We start from the raw sequence: 26202 nt of genomic DNA, 5'->3' as shown, positions 1-26202 counted from the left end.
ATAAGACAATTCACTAGTGAAAAAGCTCAGCACTAGAAAACTTTCGGCAGGCGAATGATCGCAAATCTGTAAATTTATCAATGTATAAACTCTGCAATACATTACCCTTTTACCCTTTCAACAAAGTCTACTTTGGTTCTACCTGGCGAACTGTTAAGATGAAGCTACATCCTCAACATTACTATGCCAGTGACGTCATATCCTGTGTAGGGATGTGAAAATCTTAGACACCCTTACACTTTACAGACAGGCACATCCCTAGTTATATGGACACCTCAGGTGGTCCTTATGGGGACCTGGTGCTTATGTAACCCCTGTAGTTCACACAGTGTACACCAGATGGTATAAAAGGTTTAGGAACCATGTGTTCTGGGTCCATTGCTTTAGCCCAACCAAGCAGGCTGGAAGGGAATGGGTAGTGTCGACCCTAGGCGCCTTGGCCCTAGTAATTAGACAGCTATACTCGTATATAGATCACTCTAGGAGTGATAGAGAGGTTATTTAGTTGAGCAGCTCAAGGCTCTGCCGAGGAGATTAGAGGGATTAAGATCCCAGGGTATTACTGACCCGGAGTAAGGAACCAAGTGTTGAGATAGGGATGGTAGGATTTCCCCTAGTCTGCCACTGGAAGATATCCTGAAAACTGGGCAATACCCATCACATGCTGTCATCTTACTCTCTGCTGTATATTCCCTAGCCTGTGGGGATTCAGCCTATATGTGCTGTGAGTATATGCTTCCTTTATGCTGCTGTGTATGTTCTATACTCCATTGTGGATCAATGTGCTAAATGATCTATGTGCTATTGTTCAATAAATACCGTTCTTTGTTCAACCGTTAAAGAACTACTGGCGCCCATCATTGTGCTATAGCACCCCATTACAGTTACACTACACCCTGCCTCCACCGCGTTGCGAGGGCTTACCCCTGAGAAAGAGAGCTCATCTGTAGCTAAAGTAGCTAAAACTGCCCTAGCACAAGTAGGCTAATTTTTAGGACTATAGAGGATCTTTTTTTTCTTTATTGAGCTTAGTTGGACATAATAAGTGGCCACTTCCTGCAATTTCACCATCACTATAATAAGACATACATATGACCTGTATGCAGCTGCCATATTTAAATTGACGTAAGCGTAAGTATATTTAATGTTTTGTTAATATTTAAAGTTTTGCTAAGAAGAAAGTAACGCTAGAAAAGATTTACAAAGAAACTTTCACATTGCCGAATTTTTGCTAACGATAGTACGCCAGCATTCATTTGCCAAGACAAATTATGGTGAATATGCATAGTTGTAGTGAATTAATGTCTGACATGGTTGCGCGAAGTATGGTGAAGCTTTCCGAAGCGATAATTTGGTCCCATGTCATTTTCCCAGCAAGTGTTATTACATGGAATAACCTGTCACTGACTAAAACCTCATTCACTGGGTCCCTGCTCCCCAACTTCACTACTGGTAGAGTCTGTTTAGGGGAGCACAGGGGAGTCCTTATTGATCCCAGGCTCCCTGGAGCACATACAGATGGATAAGCAACTGAAAACCAAAGAGGAAGGATCATCTATAACTAGATACTATAATAAAGTGTGGCAGGAAGTATTCATAGGCCTAAGGGCCAATGATGGAAATATGTAATATATTCTTATATATTTTACATTTTATTTTGCTTTTCATTATAACAATATATTTAAATGATAACACTGGAATCGGAAAATTTATCACCTTAGTACACTACATTTCTGGTCTTTAGGAGGTTGTTTTAGACAGTGTATTATATACCCTAATGGGTATAGTAGGGAGCTCAAACAGGAAAGTGGATTTTTATTTGAGATCCAACACTTAGGGGCAGATATATAAAAATGTTCCGACCACAGAGAAAAAACAGAAATGCTAACATACTAAAGAATATTTTTTTGAAAGCATGAGTAGTCGCCATTTATTAAAGAAAAAATGCTAAAACTGGCTTTAAGAAAAGAATCTCAGCAACCTAAAGATAGAACAGTTGAGATTTTCAGCCTCATTTGAAATGAATGAAATAATGTGATTTTGCTTTGTATGTGCATTTCTTCCATAACAAAATGCCATTTTGACTATTATGTATTTTTATGTGCTAGTGCTTGAGAATAAAAAATCATGATCACAAAAAAGTGAGTTTTGTTCTTACTATTTTTTCATTGCAATGTCATCTACTCTACAATGCATTCCCTTCTAGCTACTATGGTATTTTAGTTATATTGATGCATCATTATTTTTTATTCTTTAATTATTTATTCTTTGAAGCCCCCTTCCGTTCATAGTATCGTAACCTCAGGAACATTATCTTTTACTGTGAAAAGTATACAGAACATAGATAGAAGAACAGAACAGATACGTAGGTTTAACTGAAGTTAAGCATTTTCCAGTGGCCATTTGTTCAATAAACACTGCAAATCAGACATAGAATGTACAGAGGTCAGTACAAATTGCTGCTCAGTTAAATATTTTTAAAAAAATGGCAGTTCTCTATGCTATATTTTAGCTGTTTTCTGACCATTAATAGCAATCTATTGGATCTCCACATCATTAATCTAAACAAAACTATGATTGATGCTGTATTTCATAGATGGATACAAAACATGATTTTGATATTCACTGTATTTTTTGTAAACATATAGAACTGCAAGAATAGAGTAAATGAATATGCAAAAGAAGTACTGTAGTATCTGTGGAAAGCTATTCAAAGGCAATAAGCTACATAGTCATATTAACAATACATAGTTACATAGAGTTTGATAATAATTATCTCTCATTGTGCTTAATGTTTCCATTACATTGAAATGTATTGATAATTGGCCCCCTGATTAATCCAACGTTCTACTTGTTTCCAGCAAAGCTGGCTTAGATGGCATAATATATTTATTTCATTGCAAAAGACAATAGGTTTTATAAAGGGGAAAAGTGTTCAATAAACATGTTAATAAAACATGTTAATATTAAAGAAGAAATAAAAAGAATCCTTCTGGATTCCCCAGTTCCATCTTGATAAATCAGGTCATCTTTTTTGTCATTACTGGCTGTTTCCAGTTTACAGGATCACTATGTTCTTAGAACTGTTCATAAACCAAGCCACAACTCATTTGTGAATTTACTCATAGAAAATGACCTTTGTGCATTTAATTGTTTGCATATAGATTTTGCACAATGCATGTACAGGGTATACACACTGACAAAATTCACTACATTCAAATATTTTGTATAGGAAATAGTTATATAGGTATTTACATTCTCTGTATAAAGGGCTTGTGGCAGTGTCTAGTGAATTGATTTAGAAGTACTTGTTAAGAAGCTTTACAGGATTAAGTGGTGCTGGGGAGGGCCATTGTACCAGCACTAGAAATAATTATATCACACAAGTACAGTACATAAAAGGAGAACTTCAGCTACTATGAAAACATTAAATAGAATCAGAACTTCTAAAGCACCAGTCCAGAATGACAACTATATTGTAGAAAAATATTTATTGTTGCAGCAAGAACAAACTGCAGGGCTGTCCAATAAAGGTTAAGAAGAGAGCTGTGATAATGATAAAGAGGAGCCCACATAAGGCAACTGAACCTTACCAGTATTTAGGTAGAGGAGTTTGTAGACCAAGGTCAGCTCAGCTCTAGAAATGTTCTGCAAAATGTGAAGAAATATCTAGACCTCATAATAATAAAGGGTTATAAAGAAAAAAGCAAACATTCTGGCATTTGTTGCTTGTTTTTTCATTTGATTTTAGTAATGACCAGATAATGAGCTGAAGAGGTTTAATGGTTTGTTCTCCACAAAATCCACATAAAATGTTATTTCTAGAAAAGAACTGAATCTGTTAAGAGAAGAATTCCCTGGGGAAGCTTGGAATGTTTGCCAAAAAGGGATTGGACCAAATGGTCAACTTCTTTGAACTACAGTTGCTGGAAGGGATGGATAGAGTGGAATAGGCAAGAGGTCACAGTAAAATCGAGTCATGGGAGATCAGAAAGCATTTTGTACACTAGGAGTAACATAGCAGTGTAAGAACTCAAGCAGATGATATCAGGTCTATAGAGAGGACCCAAGAGGAGCACTGATGTGAAGGCCTTTTACACTGTAAACTGTAAACCTGCACAGAATACTGTTGCTGACTATCCTTCCTGTGCCCAAGAAGCAAAATATGTCTTGAAGTACTGTGCAATATCTTAAAATAAGAGAAATCTGTTGATTGTTGTGAAGTGTCAGCAAATACACAGTTCACTGGTACCCAAATTATTGTAAGAATAGTAAAGTGTGGATGTATTCAATATGGAACCCCTCCTCCAATATACCAAGATATATAATGTATATGGGCTACTGGGAGTTGCATACGGCTTACAAAGCCTGTGATGGATAACAAATCAACTAGTCTGCTAATAGAAAATGCAAGAATAAGTCCAGTGTAGTAAATAACAATATTGTCACCCAATGTGTGGCCCAAATGGTTAATAGCACCATGTGTTGAGAGAAGCTATAACAGCAGCTTCACTGTGAGACATGCTTGGAAAAAGGCAGCTGCAGTGCTGCAACAGATCTGTCCTCACCCTGGGGAATCACACAGTGGCCAATGTATCCACAGGCCATCAGATGGCTCTCCAGCCTGTTACTGGATGATGTCACAGACAGAAAAACAGGGGAATGTCTTGTCTGATCCCCAACAAGTCTTTTTGTTTGTACTTATTACACTGCAGGAGGGGAACCTAAGATTTTAAAAGTCGAATGAACAATATTTTTCCTAATGTTTCAGAATAACTTTAAAATGACTTGCTGTAGCCATGAGTATCTTGCTGCTGGAAAAATGTCTAATTTATTAGAATGTGTTGAAAGATTTTGTATAATTGAAAGATCGCTATTCAGCATGGCCAAAGGGACCAGCCCCAGTTCCAAGGCAGTCAAAATCCAAAAAGTTTATATCAAAAGTTTATATCAAGGCCTCTTAGAGTAAAAATAGGAATAATTTATTGAAATTCACATTTAAAAAGTATTCAGTACATACCACCCCACATATCCCACCTTACGCGTTTCGCACCCTCCGGCGCTTAATCATAGGTGTGTCTCCTTAGCAATGTAAATAGTGATGAACTTACTTATAGTACTGTTTATAGCAGAAAAAAAATCATAGTTTGAATAATATTTGTTTAATTTTTCAGGTCTTTATAGGATGTGGCCAGCCCAAATCTCCACCATTACTGAGGCTTTCACGATCATTTTCAGAAAGTAACAACGTTCAGTTCCATCCCTACATTGAAGAGGAGAGACCCACAACTGCTGCAGGCACAAGCCTTGATCAACTGGTACAAATTGTTTTGCATAGGGGTATTTCATTTCACACAGCTTTTATTTGTAAATACTGTATTTTGGAAAAGCATGGTAATTTACTAGAATCTCGCCTTTATGCTTCTCAGGGCATCAGGCTTTAGTTTAATAGAAATTATAGGAAAAGGAAACTTCAGGCAAAATGTTAAATCTTTTTAAAACGGTAAACTGCATGAAGGAATGAAATTGAAAAATGTTCTTCTATAGTATTTTCAGCATGGGAAGTAACATATAAGGGCATATTTATCAATATTTGCTGCACATATCAAAAATGCAACTTTTTTGTGATTGCATTTTTTTTTTGACCAGGGTTACTCCAGAATTATAAAACAAAAGCAAAAATTACAAAATGATGCCTCCTAAAACCTACAGACAGACTATAGGACATATATATTCAGCATTAAAGCAAGTTTATGTTCAACAGTTTTTTTTTTCCTGTAGTTTTTATACCAATTACAATTTTCAGCTTGCTTGAAAGGATGTAAATTACAGTTTTCAGCATAATGAACACAATATTCAGCATAATGAACACAATGACAATTAACCCATTTGAGATACGCATACAGGTATTATCCAGAATGCTCTGGACTTGAAGGCAGATTCACTAAAGGGCAAAGTGGCCGACGCTAGGGACAATTCATCTGAAATACCAGATAAAGTATCTTTCCATAATTCGGATCTTCATACTGTGTCTACTAGAAAATCATGTAAACATGAATTAAATCCAACAGGTTGTTTTGCCTCCAATAAGGATTAATTATACCTTAGTTGGGATAATGTATAGGGTACTGTTCTATTATTATGGAAAAAAGGAAATCCTTTTTAAAAATTTTAATTATTAAGTCTATGGGAGATGGCCTTCCCATAATCTAAAGCTTTTGAGATAATGGGTTCCTGGATACAAGATTCCATACCTGTAATATCACAGTAAAAAAAAAAATTATGGGAAAAATCATGAACAAGTACAAATATATACACACATGAACCCTAGTGGCAGTTGTGACTGGTTTCTAAATTAATGGGACATGGCACAGCTTGCCCTTGTTACCATTGTAAGCTTGACTGAATGGGTCCTTTTTAACTTTAATCATAATGCTTTCACTCCTAGAAAATAAAATAAAATATATTGTCTCTTTCAGTTAAAAACATAAAGTGAATAAACAATAGTCAGCAAATAAAATAAATGTACTCATCAGATTACTGAAATATTAATGGAACTTTTTTTTTTACTTTGGGAGCATCAATGCAAACCATTCCAGAATATAAATTTGTAATTGTCTAAAATAACATTTTTCATTGTAGACTTTTACTTAAGACCTTTCTTATTCTGTTCAAATGAACTATGTATGAAATAGTCAATCTTTACTCTCATAAACATCAACTTCAGTAATAAACTAGTCACTGCAGTCATATTGTTTTGATAATAAAAGAGACCAATTAAGATTATAAAATTCACAAACCCCATCTGATAAGTTTACATGGCTCAGTCCTTTTTATGTTTTTCAAAAAAACACAATTTCATGCTCCCTTTATTCTAGCTAAACTATTTGTCATTGAATAAACAATGATACAGGTAGCAAGATTCTCAAGGGCACTATTTTGAAACTTTGGATGCATTTTAAAGGGCATATTTATTATGCTGTGTAAAACAAAATTACATTTTTAAAAAAAATTATTTAAAAATAAAATAAAAATAGCTTCAATGTTGATACATACATCACTCCATTGACTTCCATAGAAGCTTGCCATTCTTTAGTTGACAAATATTTTCATTCAAATTTTTGAGATTTTTTTAATTGTTAAACTCTCTTTAAATCTTTTCCTGACAACTTGTCAATAGAATAGATTCTATTCTAGAATATTGGTAGGAAACGTTAAATATGGGTCAAATAACACGTAAGACAGGCAGGTAAAGTATGTTAATCATAATTCAAATTTGTGAATTTTGAAATTTTTTATATTACAAAAACATTGTAAAACTACCCAAACACTAATTTGAGCTTATTTATTAAGGGTCAAATCTTAAAAATGTAGGGGAAAAACCATTGAATGCCGCAATATAATAACATTTTACTTATCATTTTCAATTAGTCTACCAACTTAAAAAACTTTATCAAAAAAATCACTTACATTTTGTTAGAACTGACCTTTATATGAACTACACTTTTTAGATTTAAAATACGTTTGAGATTTCAAGGTTTATTTCAGAAACTTATCCTGAATGTGTGAGTTTTAGCACAGATAAACTCAAATCACAGTAAAAACTTGAATCAGTTTGTTAATTAATCTGCCCTTGAGAATTATAAACAGTATAATATTTTACCTAATGTATTGAAACATATTAATCAACATCCATCTGAATCCTTAATTGCCAAGCAAATAGCAAGGACCAGCAAATTGTTTCAGCACATAAATGGTCAATAATACTTTAACAAGCAATAACTATTACTGCAGATATTATACATTTCCTTCTCTTTTAACTTTATTTTCCAGGAGGAAACATCCTGATATCTGTTTGACACTGTACTACATACTGATTACTGTTCTTTTGATTAAAATCAAAGCTGCGCATTGGTACAGCTTAACATGCATAATATGTTAGTGTTTTTGATCAACCAATGTTGCAACAGTTAAACTGCGGCTAAGGACATAAAATAATTCATTATTATAACTAGTGATGGGCGAATCTGTTCCGTTTCGCCAAAATATTTGAGAAACCGGGAAAAAAAAATTTTGCTGCAGTTTTGCGAGTTTATTCGCAGGCGGTGAATCCATGCCTGGTATATTTATTCTCCCATCACTAATATATATATATATAATATATTCTAATCTTTTACCTCAGACTCTGGACTGGTGCTCCTCTGCTACAAAACGTGACTGACCCGTGGATGCCTCAATGCAAATCAGAGTAAAAGTGCTGATTTTACACTACCATTGATGTGCACAGACCAGTAACAAGGCATTCTTGGGCAGGGCAAGAAGATGGTGATGCAGTGCCCACTAGAATAGTACCACGGGCCCTCAAGTTTATCAACAAAGAGAAGCACTGACTCCAGAGACTGATGTTTCTAAACACGGGGGCCAATAACAAATTGATACCCTATTGATTAACCATTTCCTTCTTTATCAAAAAAGCTTTCCTTCTTCTACATCACATTTTTGCCTTGGAGGTAGAATGATCTGGTATATGCAGTAAACAATGGCTACACTGTTACTGTTATGGACCAACTCATTCACAAACATGGCAGCAGTTAGTCCATGGCATAGCTTCAGATATATAGGTACTTGGGAGATGGGAAATAGCAGCTGTTTATCACAATTCTAATCACAGTCTATTATTTAGATATACACAGCAACAAAGTAGAATTAATTGATATTTATACTACCTGCATTGGGGTAGAACTAACTTGAAATTAGCACATGGCTGGGGTGCTGCCGGATTGGCAAACACCAAACACTAAATAAATGTTTGGAGTCAGGTTTCTGAAAGCTGTTGTTTTATAAGATAAAAGAGCAATCTGTTTGGCTTAAGCTAACCATTCTTTTTTTCTGTTCCCTGCACTCCACTGTTTTCCAGAGGACTTTATGGAGGGCAATGCAGAATGCTGTAAGTTATAAGCATTTTTATTCTTTCAGCTTATTTTGTTTTTTCATTGCATTTGTTCCTTTCTGTAATGTTTTTTTGCTCAGCCAAAGATGCCGTTTAGAGTAATGTAAAGTGTTAAATACAATAAACTGATTTTAATTAGTGCCTAAACATCTGCTACTAGCACACATCTAGCTCATTCCAGTGGTCCTAAATGCCTTCTTTTATGGCATGCATGGCTACTTTGTGCTTATTGGGGAGATTTAAGATCAGCTTCTCCAGATGTTAGCTGGGAATTAAATGGTAAATAAAGTGTGTGAATCACCTTTTTTGGAATTAGCATTTAAATTGAGTCATCTCAGCTCTCTTCTGTTACAATGCATGTAGACTCGCAATAGCAGAGTACATAACATTTGTTTTAGAAAACTTCTGGGAATCCCACGTTTTCATTATTCTTATCATATTCTATTTGTGATAAAGGACCCTCATAGCCTGTAGGACTCTATAAAGATAGGATAGTTCTAGCCGCATCAACAATGTAACCTTTTCCTTTTGCATCTATCTTCACGTATAATGTATTTCTGGTCTTCATGTGTACTTGCCCCCAGTTGGCAGATTTTATTACAGAAATTTTCTCTTGGTGACTACAGGGACCGAAAAGGGAGCATATTGAAATTCCTGGAATTTGTATGTTACGTGGATTGGCAGCCTAAAGGAGGCTCTCTTTTGCAGGACTCTTGGTTTTTATGCAACCAAAACTTGCCTCCAAGCCAGGAATTAAGAAATAAGGTCCTGCCTTGAGGCCACTGGGAGCAACATCCAAGGGGTTGGTGAGCAACATGTTGCTCGCGAGCTACTGGTTGGGGATCACTGCAGTAGAGGATTATAGCTATCTGACACTTAAATGTGCAAGGCCCTGGAAAAATGTTGGAATTATATACCTCTTTTTAAATCCTTTCAGATAAAATGACTGATATCTTTAAAAGGATATTATATTTATTAGTCATACAGCTGTGTGGCCTTATGAAGGTATGACACCAGTAGTGTTCCTATGCACGTCATGGAACACCAAGGGGACAGCTAATATCTTTATGTTTTCAAATTGGGGGATATATTGTGTTTTCTAATGTACAAGTTTGACAGTGACATTTCTATGCACTCTAAATGATGCTTTAAAACCACCGCAACAACTTGTGTGACCAGTAAAGATCTGGCAAGAAAGCTAGGTTGTTTGTCCATAAATCTTTAACAAGGACACCGTACTGGGTTTGATGTACTTAATTAGGGATGGGCGAATTTGACCCATTTAGTTTCGCCAAAAATTTGCCACCGGCGAAATGACGCTGATGCCCATTAAAGTCTATGGGCGTCAAAAAAATTTAGGCACGTCTTTTTTTTTTTCGCACAACGCCATACAAGTCTACGGGCGTCATTTCCGCGGCAAAACAAGGCAAAAAAATTCACCCATCCCTATTCTTAATATGAACAGCAAGCTTAGAGGTAAATACACCGAAATTAGTTCTGTTACTTGTTGCCACAGCATGTTGTGATGGAATATGTGTGCCATGTGAGCAGTGTGCTATCAAAACAAAATTTATTTTAATTTTGCATTAATGTTATAAATGTACACAGTGCCTGCAGAACTTAGCTATGTTCTGCAGTCCTCCAATTTGTGAACTCCAAACAGTAGTGGAGAGGCAGCAGCCAGGGCCAGGCCAACTCACTTGCGTGGCCAAGGCAATTCTCTCTCATCACCCCGCCCCCTGCACACTCCACAGAGACACATTTAGTGGGTGGGGGATGGAGTAGTTACACACGAGGAGACGCGCAAGATGTTGTGACATGCGGGAGGTGTGCAAGGGTTAGTGTCGTGCCGGGAGGAGTGGGAGGGGTAGTGACGTGCCTGGAAAGTGCGAGGCTAGAGACTAGGGGCTGCCAGACAGAAGAGGTATGTGCCTGGCGCCTCCTTAACTTTACACCCTAGGCAAGTGACTCTTCTGCCTACCCCTAGTTCCAGCCCTGGAGGCAGCACTATAATATTATGCCATATCACAACTTTAAAATTCTTAAAAAAAGAATTTAATATGACTCTTTTTTTCCCCATACATTTCTAATTTGATGACTAGGGATGGGCGAATTTCTCCCATTCCCGAAACTCTAAAATTGATGCCTGTGCCAATTTCGGCGCTCGCATCACTTTTGATGCCGGTGTTAAAGTCAATGGGTGCATCAATAGTGTTGACGCACGCCGGTTTTGATTTGAGCGACTTTTCCGACGCACAAAATTTTGGGCCGCTGCTGAATTTTCGCGAGATTTTCACTAATTTATTCACCCCACAGTGAAACGCGGTAATTCCTAGCAAATTTTCAACTGCCGAATTTATTCACCCATCACTATTGATGACAAAAACACAGCCACTGTTTCAAATCATAGCACATTGGTAAACGTATTATCTAAAACCTGAATGAAACGGATTCAAAGTAATTGTAGTAAAGAACAACATAGTTGTAACTGTGAATAACAAAGGCTTTTCCCCATAAGTGTTTGTAGCTTAAGACGTTCGATCATGTCTTTAGTCTTTGTGGCTTGGTCAATCCGCATGCCTAGTTACTAATGGAAAGTTCTCATCCTAAAAGGAGCTGTAATCCTTTTAGGAACACAGCCAGGCAGCTATAAGACAAGATAGCAAACGTTCTTTTTCCCTGTGGTTCAATTTGTCTAAAAATGAAGACATGAAGCGCTCAAGCCTTCCCCCACATCACGTGGCCTGCTACCCCTGACTATTCAGCTTTTCAGACATGATATAGCGTCTAAACTTAAATGGTTGACAAATCAGTTAGCAAAGTTACTCTAATTGTACATTATTTAACATTTAAACATTCTGGCCAGGGCTCAAGATACAGATAAGTGATTTTTGTTGCTCACAGGCTTTTATAACTCTTTCTTTTTTCTTTTAAGCAGTGGTTTCCACTGAAACACTGCAACCACAGAACACTTTCTAAATTAGTTTCAGATTCCTCTCAAACTATTTTAGTTCCGAATGCTAAATCTGTCTGTGTGCACTTTCTTTCAATGATAAAAAGCCAGAATATGCAGTACTTAGATGATAGTTTCATGCAGAGAAATAACCTCTGCAATAAAAAGACAAAGCTATTACTCTGTTTATTAGAGTGCATTGAAGATTTACCATATTTATGTTAGTATTCTAGAGCTGAGGATCACATTCCTCCCAAGAACTGGCATATTAGTGCCTTACATCAAAGCAGGATATATTGCACATTGCCAGGAGTTTTTGCTTGGGCTTAAATAGATCTTCACTTTCAGTTAATATATGTATCGGGTTTTGCCTGGGCAGTGCCAAGAGCCAATCACAGTGCTCTTGTCTGAAAGGAGGCCGCAACAATAAGCCTTTGATAGGAACATAATGCAGAAACAGGCAGATAAATTCCACAAGAACAAAAATAGAAAGTGTGACCCGTTAACCCCTGGAACATTTTAAAATAGAAACAGCAGCTCATCTCTCATGTCTCTACAGAATGTAGAACAGGATTATTGCTGACAGTTTTGACACTGACAATGATATATGTCAGTGTCATGTATTTATTCTAAGCTGTTCTTTGCACAAGTCCACTTTAAAAATAATTATTATTATTAATTATTTTTTATTATTATTTTATATTTTTTATTTCTGTTTAATAATGACAATAATTTAAAGTTACTTCAAGGGGACCTGTCAGACTAAGAAATAATTCCAAATCCCTTTCTATCATGTTAGTTGAGCACAATAAACTTTACTTACACTATATATACTATTTACATTTTGTTTCGTTTAGTTTTGGAATTGTATAATCACAGCAAGCATGTTGTGGACATGCACTTTGTACATCACCATAAAATCTTGCGTATGCACCACAATGGGAGATCTAATATAGTGCCCTACACAATTATATAATGCAAAAAGGAAAGGTTGTTGGAGCACTCGATGGCTAAATAAAAATGTACTAAAATACAATGGAAGTGCTACTGATCTGGCTAAATTAACTACAGACATGGATAAAAAGAAGAGAGATTGGTCAATGCACATTCCCTGGTCCCCTGTCATATAAGTAATCTATGCAGATGCATGTATTTACAAAGACAGGGTTTTTTTGGTTACAAAATTATGATCATAAGATTGATAAGCCACCATACCACGTCAAGGTAAAACCCACATGGCGATCCCTAACTATTTACCTCTGGTCATAATTTCAAATGCTAAAGCCTCCCGGCAAAAGAGCATTCCCTGAAATAAAGGTCTCCCGACCTGGGCATTGGTTTCAATCATAGGGCTTAGTCCTTCCCCGCCATTAGCTTTCAAAGGGGAGAGATTGATACTATGATGACTAGAACATTAGGAGGATTTGAGGAACCTGTTGTTGGAGTTGAGAGACAAATTGTAAAAGAAGTTTGGAAGCAAAAGGGCTAGCATACCCCTTTGTGCATATAAGTTCAATGAATAGGGATTTTGCTGAACAAGACTACTATTTTAATCACACAAGAACAATGGCTTTTGTTATTTCTTGAGCTAAACAGAACAAACAGGCAAATTAAAGCTACTCCATGTTTGGTCCTTGTGAGTAGACAAAACTCCAAAAACATACTGACCCTAGCGTGTTTGAATTTGATATAGATATTAGCAGATATACTCCCTAGCTTTCTCCCTAGTGCAAGATTATTGTTGTTTTGTCCCTGAGGGTAGTGTGTAATTTGACATCAGATTTACCTTCCCACACTCCATTAGTAGCATTAGGATGAGGTGAAACATACAAAAACATGAAAAACAATGCAACATGATATTTGATAACACAATAAACAATAGCTGATGGCAACCATGTTTAATAAATAACACAGGAAACATGTGACCACACAAACACCATAACTATAACAGAGACACTAGCAATGAAGCAAAGTATATCTGTAGCAATGTCCCTGAACTACTGGCAGCGGTAGAGGTGGATGGGTGTTCAAATTTATGGCTACATGTTACCATAAGCATGAAAAGTACTGTGCACCTTCCGTAGCATGACCTACTAAATATTTCCAAAGTTTTCCTTGTTGAGGATTGTTCCTTTAACATGAAGAAATAAAAAGCATATCATGGACCAGTTAGTTTGAAGGTTGTGTGGCTCACTTTTTGTGTGTCACCTTACAATTATGGTTTATTGCAGCTGCAATCAAACTTCTCAAATGCATAAATAATGAGATCAGTAAATTACTGTAAGTGTGCACATCTGTTTATTCTGATTACCTGTTTATAGTCTCTGTTAAAGATAATGATGTTAAATCTGAAGATGGACTAATTTGTTTTACTTTGGGGGGATCCCTAAATTACATACAGGTATGGAACCTGTTATCCAGAATGCTTGGGATTTTCCGGATAATGGAAACCGTAATTTGAATCTTCATACCTTAAGTCTACTAGAAAATCATGTAAACATTAAATAAACTCAATAGGCTGAGTTTGCTTCCAATAAGGATTATTTATATCTTAGTTTGGATGAAGTAAAAACTACTGTTTTATTATTAGAGAGAAAAAGGAAATCATTTAAAAAAAATTGGATTATTAGAATAAAATGGAGTCTATGGAAGATGACCATTCCGTAATTCGGAGCTTAATGGGTTTCCAGATAACAGATCCTATACCTGTACTACTGAACTAGAGAGTGTAATACAGAACCATATATGTGCATATTCGTTTTGATAAAAAAATACAGAAAATTAAAAACATTTAAGGAAACACAAACATAAGCATAGAAGAGAGAAGGTGAAAAATATAAAATGGCTGGAAAATTAAAAGGAGAACTCGTCTTCCATTCTTTGAGACAGTTCTGCATGAATGTGATTCTATGAAAAAACTCAGGTGAGAAATTCATGCTTTAAAGGAAAACTAAAGCCTAAAAAAGTGCAAGCTATAACACTATATTTATTCTGCAGAATGCTTTACCATACCTGAGTAAACAGCTGTAGAAGCACTCTCTCTTTTAAAAATAGGTATGTAAAGTTTTGTCAAATAATACTTAGAAACAAATGATATGTGTTAAAAAATAAATTATACTTCTGTTGAATAAAATACGTCTCGTGAATCAAGGCCTATTACTGCCAGCAGGATGTCCATCTACTTCACGTTAGGTTGTACTTGGGGAAGGTAGGAAAGCCTGGTGTTTTTGTTGCTGCACATTACTGTTTTATTTTTAAAATATGAAATGATATATGCTACATAACGATCTATCATAAAATGCAACAGAGAACTCATTTACGCCTTTTGATCAAAAGTAGATCTGGCTACTTTCATTGAAAGTTATATATTACGCTTCTCACAGAACCGCTGGCAGGAAACATTCTTCTGACTGTAGACTACACTTACAGTTTTATAATAGGACAAATGTCATGCTATTCTCTGCATCTTAACTGTGTCAAAAAGGAATTTCCATTGTTCTACTGTATATTCTGTACTGTGATTTGATACAAGTGTTTCGGATAAATGTGAAAATCAATTTGTTCAGCTCCAGATTTTTCATATCGATGTTAGTGTTTTGCTGCATAACTTGACATGAAGGGGATTATTTATCAAGGTCTGAATTTATCTCAGTATTTCTAATATCAAACTTCAACCAACTCCGAATTCTCAAATGGACCTTATTTATGAAGAAAAAAGCCCGAACTTCGGAGCTTTCCCCGAAAACTTTTTTTGAAGTTTTTGGAGTTTTTTGTGCCGAAACCCCAAAATCATCGGATATTGGTACGGACATCAGCGCACACGCGGGGACCTTCCCCATTGACTTATACAGGACCTCGGGAGCTTTTAAATGCCAGGGTTTCGGAGTTTTTAGACCATTGGACTTTAATAAATTTGGAAAATATGTAGTATTTATTTTTTTCCGCACCGAAAACTACGAATGATTTGAGGTTCAGATATTCAGAGCTTGATAAATAATCCCCTAAATGATAAAATAAACCCAGATTCACTGCCATTGGCTTCATTATCGAATATAGCAATGTAATTCAAATTCACTGGTGTCATGTCGTACAAGGTTTGACATCTCTGTGGTGGATGCAGGGTGCAATGCAGAGAGAGTGACCAGCAGGGTAAGTGTGAGAGCAAGAGACTGGTGGGAGAAGTAAGAGAGCGAGAAACTGGGTGGGGGGGAGAAAGCAAAATCGTGTGGAAGTCAAAGAGCACCATGGGAAGAAAGTAGGAGTGAGATACAGGATGGGGGTGTTTCAAAAGTCCAAATCACTTGAACTATCAATACCAGCTGATAGCCTGGAATATTAAAGAATCTTATCAAACTGGAATATATATTTAAGTAAATATTGACCTTTTACATCTGTTGCCTTGAACCACCATTTCATAATGGTCTGTGTGCTGCCTCACAGATCAGCTGACCAGAAATACTGCAACTATAATTGTAACAGGAAGAAGTGTGGAAGCAAAAGAGAACTCTGTCTGTTAATTGGTTAATGTGATCTAATATGTATGGTTTGTTTGGTATGTTTGTGTGCACAGTGAATCATAAGATCCCAGGGGGCTGTCCTTATTTTTTAAAATGGCAATTTTCTATTTATGATTACCCAATGGCACATACTACTAAAAAAGTAAATTATTATGAAAATGGTTTATTTACATGAAGCAGGGTTTTACATATGAGCTGTTTTATGCAATATATCTTAATAGAGGCCTTCATTGTTTGAGGGGTAAAATTTTCCTTTAAAGACAGGGTTACATAGTGAGTACAATATGTCTCATGTGATGTAGGGATTTTTTGTGGAATATACATTAGATGCAGTTATTGAGATCTATCCGGCAGGGCCTAGTTTTTATTATAGCATAGAGAAGGAGGTGTATGTGTACAGGGATAAAAGTCTGTCACTGAAACTGTATTAAGCACTTTTATAAATTATATGAGAAAATGAATAATAATGAAAAGCTCTTCAAATGCTAAAGGCATATATATGTCACCTTCAAATTCCTTAAACATAGTGGCACATTCAAATGAAGTACCACCATGTACAGTTATTATACAACATGCAGTACAATATCACAAGCAAAATAAAGGAAGAAAACTGACATACCACAAATGAACTAAGTCTGCCGATATACCTGTAGGCTGTCCCTCTTTACCTGATGTATCAACAGCTAAATATCTTTTATTTGTCAAGTAGAAAAAAATACATCCACAGAAGATTTCCAGAACTACACATTCATGGCATGAAGCCAAAAATAATGAATTTAGAATGTAAATTCTCTTGTGATGGGTATAGCCTTTGCATAATTACCATTACCTTGGGACATCATTTGAATATAAATACTATTTTCCAAGTCAACAATAAAGTAGACACAGCAATTATATTTTATATTAGCCTTTACCCGATATGCATTGAAATATCAGACAGAGGCATACATTTAAAATTGCTTTCCTGTAAAATACTAATTCTTTGCATTCATAGATGGGGACAAGGTCACAAAAAGCTGGGACATTTCAATGAGTTTGAATGTAGGTATTTGAATATATTTTGAAGGTAAAAGAGAGGAAATATTTTTATACAACAATAAGTCATATTATAATATCTTCAGTATGTCTTACAGTTCATTGCATTTTCAGACATGTTCAGCACAGTCAGAAATCTTGAAAACAAAAGAAGAAAAAAACCTTATTGATATCTGAAGGCCTATTTACTAATTTTCAAGGTCAAGGGAAAAAAAACACACAAAAAACAAAACTCATGCAACTATTTTGCTGAACAGTAGCTTATTTTACGAAAATGCAACAGAATATTCCAGCATGCATATTTTTTGGGAAAAGACACTGAAGTTACTCGAGTTATATGCCCAAACACAGGTCTTTCTTTGAAAAGGCTATTTTCCTTGATTTACCAGTTTCTGAGTTCCTGATCTCTTGCCTGGATTGTGAATCTGCTTATTATTGCCTGCCCTGATCTCTGCCCAGAAATGACAACAAAACTCTCCATCTTTTGGATACTACTAACTGATTTTTCTTTATGCAGCTTCCTCATTGGTCCCGACTGCAGCCTTCTAGAGCCACTAGGCCCTGTCAATCAGTCGGGGCAGACAAACTGATTATTAGACCATTTAACATCCAGCTAGGGCAAAGTGACACATAAGAATGTGGATATTACACATAACTCACATGCAGCATGATGTATGAAATTGCACCCAGCAAGAGATCAATTATATGTGCTCACAAGATATAGACAACCCTATTATGCATTTGCTCAGTATGTTGCTGATGCAACAAATGTGACAGGATTGTAAGAAGTGCCTGAAATAAATAGCCACATCCATTTCTTGAAAAAGTACTACAGCTACCTGAATCAGTGACAGATGCACCTACCATGACCTGCAGCAGGAGGACCTAATGAACTGGGCAAGTCCCATTGGTGCTAATGTCTTTTGTGCAAAAGCAGCATGCTTATTTCACATCCAGAATTCCATGGGAGATCACTGGTGACTGTTGAGCATGTGCCAGCACTTGAGGGGCTGACATTACTGAGCTATGCCAGCTCATTCATGTCATCACCTAGAGCATCAGCACAAACACTACATACAGCAGGTCCCACACTCAGAGATGATTTTATTCAACAAAATTTCCAACAGTATGGCCATCTCTGTGAATCATCATCATCATCATTTATTTATATAGTGCCAACAAGATACGCAGTGCTTTATCTTAGTTATAACAAACAGGGAATAAATGGTGGATAACAAACAAGGGTTACAGACTACAATAGGATTAGAGGGCCCTACAAATTAAAATTTACAAACTAAAGGTTAGGGTACAATTGAGACATTAGGATTTTAGAAACAATTTTGTGATTTATGATACAGCAATGGTTGATTAATTAAGGTACATTGAATAAGCTTCTTTAAACAGGTGGGTCTTTAACGAGCGCTTGAAAGTTTGGAAAGAAGGGAAAAGTCTGACAGCTCGAGACAAAGAGTTCCAGAGAAAAGCAGAAGTCTTGTAGACGAGAATGGGTAAAAGTGATGATAGGAGAAGCAAGGCGAAGATCAGAAGCAGAGCGAAGGTTGCGTGAAGGAGTGTATTTGAAGATCAGAGATGAAATATAGGGAGGGGCTTCATTATTAAGGGCCTTGAATGTGAGTGTTAGTAATTTGAATTTGATTCTAGAGGAGATTGGGAGCCAGTGAAAGGACATGCATATGGGAGCAGCTGATGTTGAGTGGTGAGATAGATGAATGAGTCTAGCAGACGCATTTAGAACAGATTGGAGTTGTGAAAGGTTACTTGTTGGAATACCTGCAAGGAGTAGGTTGCAGTAATCAGGGCGGGAAATGATGAGAGACTGAATCAGTGTTTTAGTTGATTCTGAACTGAGATATGGTCGTATTCGAGCAATGTTGCGCAGTTGAATACAACAAGATTTTGCAAGTGTTTGAATGGGTGGTGAAAAAGACAGATGTGAGTCTAAGATAACTCCTAGGCAGCGTGCTTGTGTGGTGGAATGAAAAGTTGTGTTGTTTACTGTGAGTGATATCTGAGGAACAGGGGAAGATCTTGGAGGAAATATAATGAGTTCTGTTTTTGAGAGGTTCAGTTTCAGGTGGCGCTGTGACATCCAGGAGGAGACAGCAGAGAGACAATCTGTAACTTGGGAAAGCACAGAATTAGAAAGATCAGGAGTAGACAAGTAGAGTTGGGTGTCATCAGCATAAAGGTGATACTGAAGTCCAATTGACTGAATACGTTTTCCTTGTGCAGTTGTATAGAGCGAGAACAGCAGAGGGCCTACAACAGAGCCTTGAGGAACTCCGACAGAGAGAGGGAACGTAGTAGAAGTAGAGTTAGAGAAGGCAACTTTAAAGTAACGGTCAGACAGATAAGATGTAAACCATGAAAGAGCAGTGTCACGAATGCCAGCTGAGTATAGAATGTCTAGGAGGAGTGTGTGTCAACTGTGTCAAAGGCTGAGATCTAGAAGGATGATTATGGAATAGTGACCTTTAGACTTTGCCAGTAGAAGATCATTGGTTACTTTGGTGAGTGCAGTTTCAGTTGAGTGTGATGGGTGGAAGCCAGATTGCAGGGGGTCTAGAAGGGAGTTGTGAGTGAGATGCTGGATCAGGCATTTGTAAACAAGCCTTTCTAGTAATTTGGATGCAAATGGAAGAAGGGGAACCGGACGATAGTTAGCGGGAGAGCTAGGATCAAGGGAAGGTTTTTTGAGGATAGGAGTGATTAGTGCTTGTTTGTATAAGGATGGAAAGGTACCAGTAGAGAGTAAAAGATTAAATAGGTGGGTAAGTACAGGAGAGAGTGTATCAGAGATTGGATAGAGGAGGCGAGAGGGTATGGGGTCAAGGGAACAGGTTGTGGGTTTTGAGCAGGCTAGAAGTTTGTTAACTTCATCTAGTGTTGCAGGGGTGAAGGAGTGCAAAGTGGATGTGAGTGGACTGCACGTTAGTCTGAGATTGTTGTCAGATGGTATGCTCAGTCTAATGAGATCGATTTTTCATTAAAGAAATGAGCAAGATCTTGGGCAGTTACATTAATGAGTGGAGGGGGTGGAGGGGGGCATAGGAGTGAGTTAAATGTGGCAAAAAGTCGCTGTGGTTTAGAGGACAGAGTGGAGATTAAAGAAGAGAAGTATTGTTCTTTAGCTAATGCTAGAGCTCGATTGTAGCAGGAGAGCATGAATTTGAAGTGGATGAAGTCAGGATCAGGTCGTGACTTTCTCCGCCATCGCTCAGCTGATCTACTAAATCTTCTGAGGTACCGAGTTACGCCAGTGTGCCAGGGTTGGGGTTTAGCTGGTCGGCTGTGACAGGTGGTAGAAGGTGCAAGGGAGTCAAGAGCTGTTGAAAGGGCATCGTTGTAGAGAGAAGCTGCCATATTGGGACAGGAAAGATTGTTAATATGAGAGGTGGGTTGTGCTGATACTGTTGATAATTGTTGTGGATCAAAGGCGTTAAGGTTTCTGTATGTGTGGGTAGAGAGAGATGGTTGTGATAGTGCAGATGAATGTATAATCTGAAAGGAGAGTAGGTGATGGTCAGATAGGGGGTAAGGAGAGTTAGTAAAGTTGGATGAGTGACATGAGTGTCAGAATATAAGATCAAGAGCATGACCCTCGATGTGGATAGGTGAGTTGGTCCACTGAGAGAGACCAAATTAAGTTGTTAGAGAGAGGAGTTTAGAGGTGGCAGGAGAAGCAGAATTGTCAATGGGGATGTTTAAGTCACCTAAAATGAGGGCAGGTGTCTCACTGGAGAGAAAGTATGGAAGCCAACAGCAAAGTGATCCAAGAAAATAGAGTAGGGACCAGGGGGGCGATATATGACAGCAACACGCAGAGAGATTGGAGAGAACAAACGTATGCTGTGGACTTCAAAAGAAGTGAAGAAGAAAGAAGTTGGTGTGGTTAGATTTTGAAACCTACATTTGGGGGAGAGAAGAAATCCTACCCCACCGCCATGACGCCCTTCTGGTCTAGGAGTGTGACTAAGTGAGAAGCCTCCATAGCAGAGGGCAGCAAGTGAAGCAGTGTCTGTGGGAGAGAGCCATGTTTCAGTGATAGCCAGAAGGTGAAGGGATTTGGATATAAAGAGATCATGGACTGTTGTGAGTTTATTGCAGATTGACTGTGCATTCCATAGGGCACATGAGAAAGGCAAAGAGGGTGCTGGTTCTTAAAGTTTTAGAGACTGGGAATATTGTCAAATGGCTGAGAGTCGGGATAGGGGAGGGGAGGAATGAGTGAGTGGGACCAGGGTTTGGGGAGATGTCCCCAGCTGCAAGTAACAGTAATATTGAAAGTGAGACAAGGTGTGACCTAGATTTGACAGTGCGAGCATTGTATTGTTTAATGGGTTGAGAGATGATAAGAGATTTAACAATACAAGACAGGGTGTTTAGATTGAGAGAGGGTGATGGGAGCAGTGAAGAGGAGATTACAATTTCAGGATAGTTTGATAGGTGTTGGAGTGCAGAGGATATATGCAGAAGTATGGAGGAGAGAGAGAGAAAAAGAAAGCAATCAAATTAAACATAGTTAAACTGTATAATCCGTCTTATCTTGTTTATAGAAGTAATGATGAGTAGTGATGTAGTTTTGATGAGATGTCCCATGTTTGCTTACAACATTATGGCTCTTAAAACACTATTTAGCTAATTAACCTCTGGGGTGATTACACCTGGAAATTCACAGGCCCAAAGTTTTTACATTTGTGCCCCATGGTCCAACCAATACAGGCTATTTCTAGTGATAAGCAAAATTTTTCACTGCTTTTGCCTCAAAAATGACCCCATAGACTTCAATGGGTGAAAAAAATTGTTGTGCAACAAAAAAATTGACGCTCCGCATTGTGCATCAAAAAAAATTGCAAAATTGATGCCCATAGTCTTTAATGCATTTTGGCAAATTTTCGGCAAATGGAATCAGAATCACCCATCACTGGCCTATTTTATCACATGTGTCCACAAATGTGTGTGACCATATTGCACTTGTATCATAGATATGGCATCTAGTCTGTTTCTGCCAAAACAGACCAAAAAACAATTCATGCACAATTTGCCTTACATTTTCATATAACATAAGAGTACTTAATATGCACATAAAACACAGTACTTATACCTCTTTCTAAAGCATCCTACAATAAAATAGCAATCAAATCTAATTTTTTTTAATGTAATTAAGAAATTTGGCAGGCTAGCAAATTTGTATCCGCTGAGCAGTTTAAAAAGTGTGACTGCGTAGAATGTATAGATGCAATTGGTGTATACTTACAATAATAATAGTTATTTCTTATAATTACATTTTCTAAAGACTTATCACAATATTGTTTTTCGTAACATTGTGTTATTTAAAGATTAAATTATCAGCTTCATCTATTAATTGCTGCGTGGGGTACAGCTTGTTTGATGGTTAATAATTCTGGCATTGAATAACTAATCTGGCTGAAATTCAGCTTCAGATCTGCAGTTATATTTTGCTTTGTTTGGGAGTTTCCATGTGTTTAACATTAAACATTATTTCTTTACAGTCTAATTAGATTGAGATTAGGGTTGGCTACTCATTTGATGTTTTAAATAGTTATGGATTTTAATGTTTGTGTATAAATTACATACAGGGCCGGATTTACATAATGGGTGCCCCTAGGCCCACTGCCGTTCGTCGCCCCTGTCACCTTCCCTTTATATGTGCAAATTTTCATCAATGGGGATTGGTGCATGGGAAATTAAAAATTAGTTTAAAAATCCAGCACATTCCAGTGTTTTTAGACTAATGTGGGTGTGGTTGGGCAGCATGCTGCCCCCCTAAAATCCTGCCGCCCTAGGCCGGGCCTAGGTGGCCTTTCCACAAAATCCGGGCCTGATGACATACTGAACCAGTTAACAATTAATCAGAAACTGTTGTTGATCAGTCTACTACAGCCTTGACTCTCTTAAATCATATGCATGTACATATGCAAGTCCACAAGTAGGCATGCATGCCCCTGCTCCAACCCTCTTCCAACTTAGACTTGGCCTGAATCTAGAGATTTCAGCAGATTCTTAGGGGAGTTTGGGCCAGAGGGGTCCAGTGTTTTTCCTTGTATTCCAATGGGCCAGTCCGACACTGGGTTTTTACCTGAATTTGACTGTAAATTTATTTCAGTAGCCCGACTTCTGCTATGCCAGTGACTGGAAATCTAGATGGTAGTACCACTGAAAATGGTGGTTTTAAACTTTACAGTTACATTATGTAGATTATGCTTTGAGAAGTTTTAATACATTGTATTTATAAGCAAAATGTTCCAAGAGGGAAGAATGATAAACTGCTTTATCAGCAATACTAATTAAATTGTGTCATTATATTCTTTTAGATTGTTGATTCAGGTGGCTCAAAACCAACTGTAAACGTTTGGTTGATTTTTTTCATAAGCACACATTCAAGTTTACAAGTTTTCAACTACATTCAAATTTTTAAAAAAAATTTAATTCACAAATGTGAATTCTGATAAATAAGCTTCCAAAACTGTTGTAACGCTTGTCATTTCTTTACACTATGACAAAAAGCAATATAAAGGAATTATTCATGAGAATATTTTAGAAATTGTCTCTATAAAGTAATGAAATGTATCAATGTATTATTACATTCGATGTAAGGCAAATTAATATCATTATTTTTTCAGTTTAATTCACTAATAATTAATTATTTTATAAGTATTATTCTTCCCCCATGGGCTCACTAATGCTGGTGATATTAAAAACTCTTCGTCCAATATACAGTTTGTAGCATTATTTCACATTCTTATTGTCATTATTAACATGTATTTATATAGCGCCAACTTATTCCATACCACTATACAATTGATGGGTATATACACTGCACATACTGATTACATTCAGATATCAACCAATACAGGTGCCAAAATTGATTTTGGCATGATTTGATTATAATATTGGTTCTACACTTGAAGGACCAGTAACATAAAAAAATGTAAATGTAAATTTGTTTGTATTTAACAAAAAAAAACACCAAAACACTTTTAACTTTAAATTTGCAAAGTCTTTATTAAGAAATAAGTTACCAATTCTCCACACTCCTCTTCAGAAACGGCGACAGGGCGACAATTCACCATGTGGCACTCGATTACTCCTCCCTGACTATCTCCTATAGACAGTGGCGGATTAACACTACGTGAGACCCCTAGGCTACACTTTCCACAGGGGCCCACCCCCACATACCCACGACTGCCATATTGAAAAGGCACAGAATCACCAACTCTCTCTCTACCCTTGGGTTTCTCTCTCTTTCTTCTCTACACCTGTGTCTCTCTCTCTCTTTTCTCTATTCCTGGGTCTCTCTCTCCCCCACTTTAGCTGTCTCTCTCTCTTTTGTGTGTGTCCCCCTGTCCTATGGTTTCAGTGAACCCCTCTCTCTTTTGTCTGTGTACCCCCTCCCTACCCCAGGCTCAGTTATAGCGGGGGGGAGAGAGGGTTGTACTCCGGGGAGACCCATGTGAGAAGCCAGGGTGGCGGTGGTCGATTCTCATGGAACTTGAAGGTGCTGCTGCCCCTCAGACCGAGCAGGGCTTTCCCGGGGGCCGCTGTCACATCGCTTGGTGCAGGTTTCGTACCTGGAGGAAGCGGCTGGGGGATTGGGCAGCTCAGGACAGTGGTTGTGATCCTGCCCCATGTTCTTCCTCCTGCATAGTGCTCCACGCTCTCACCACTCCAGGCACCCACACATCTCGAGCTCCGGCTGTCAGGCCCGGGGTCCGGCAGCCACGGGAAAGCCAGGGTGATGCTAGATAGTCCAGGAGGAGCCGTGGAGAGAGCGCAGACCAGGCCTGTAGCAGTGCAAAGTCTCAAGTCTTAATCCACCCCTGCCTATAGAAGGCAGGGAGGAGAAATCGAGCGCCGCACAATGGATCGTCGCCCGCTCGCCATTTCTGAAGAAGAGCGCAATCAGAGAATTGGTAAGTTATTTCTTCAAAAAGACTTTGCGAATTTAAAGTTAAAAGTGTCTTGGTGGTTTTTTTTTTTTCATTAAAATTTTTTTTATGTTACTGGTCCTTTAAGTAAACTGACAGAGCTTTTGTTTTGGCAGTTGTGATCTTCCACCTGCTTAATAATGTTTATGTAGGAATATTTGGTGGGTGTTATTTTGTTCTCAGTAAACAGGAGAAAAAGAGGGGATGAGGGAGATTTTTAATGGAAAGCATAGGGAATGTTGTTTGTCGGTGAGCAAAGGGATCTTGACAAGGTGTGCCTGGTTGAACCCAATTTTTGTGCCAGTGATAGAATTGGTGATAAAACAAAGGAGCTTTAATTTTGGCAGTTGTGAGCTTCCATCTGACCCTGTTTCATTGTAGGTACTCAAACAGCCTCTCATGAAATGTCAAATATTTACTGCTAAAAAATTCTGAACACTCAAGCACAATTTCATGAATATACAACATAGAAAGCTGACAAGAAGTTTTCATTGTCGTAAAAAAAAAGATTCTGCATAGCGATAAGAAAAAATCCATTAACTCACAAGAATATCTAAAATTGTACAAAGTGGTTCTAGGCATTGCATCAAAGTAATCTTTCTTGAAAAGTTTTTCCATTGAATGTTTGCGAAAGCATTTTAGTAGATACAGTAAGAGAAAAATAAAGGCAGCACAGAGCTTGTATCCTGCTGTAGGTAGTTCAGAGAAAAATACTTGTGTGTCGTCTTCTGAGATATTTAGCTTTATTTCGATGTAGGATGACATTTAATAGACACC

General features: G+C 37.5%; 1 protein-coding gene across 1 annotated transcript in view; it reads left to right on the top strand.

The window, feature by feature from the left end:
• The window catches only part of gpc6.S (glypican 6 S homeolog), a 594694-nt gene that overhangs the window by 543265 nt on the left and 25227 nt on the right, over positions 1 to 26202 (top strand). The window contains exons 6-7 of the mRNA XM_018249884.2: positions 5175 to 5318; positions 8918 to 8947. Of these exons, the coding sequence (XP_018105373.1) occupies positions 5175 to 5318; positions 8918 to 8947 (174 nt within the window). The remainder of the gene's footprint in view (positions 1 to 5174; positions 5319 to 8917; positions 8948 to 26202) is intronic.

Source organism: Xenopus laevis, chromosome 2S (assembly GCF_017654675.1).
Source record: "Xenopus laevis strain J_2021 chromosome 2S, Xenopus_laevis_v10.1, whole genome shotgun sequence".
NCBI classification, from domain to species: Eukaryota; Metazoa; Chordata; class Amphibia; order Anura; family Pipidae; genus Xenopus; species Xenopus laevis.
This window is presented reverse-complemented; position numbering and strand designations above follow the sequence as displayed.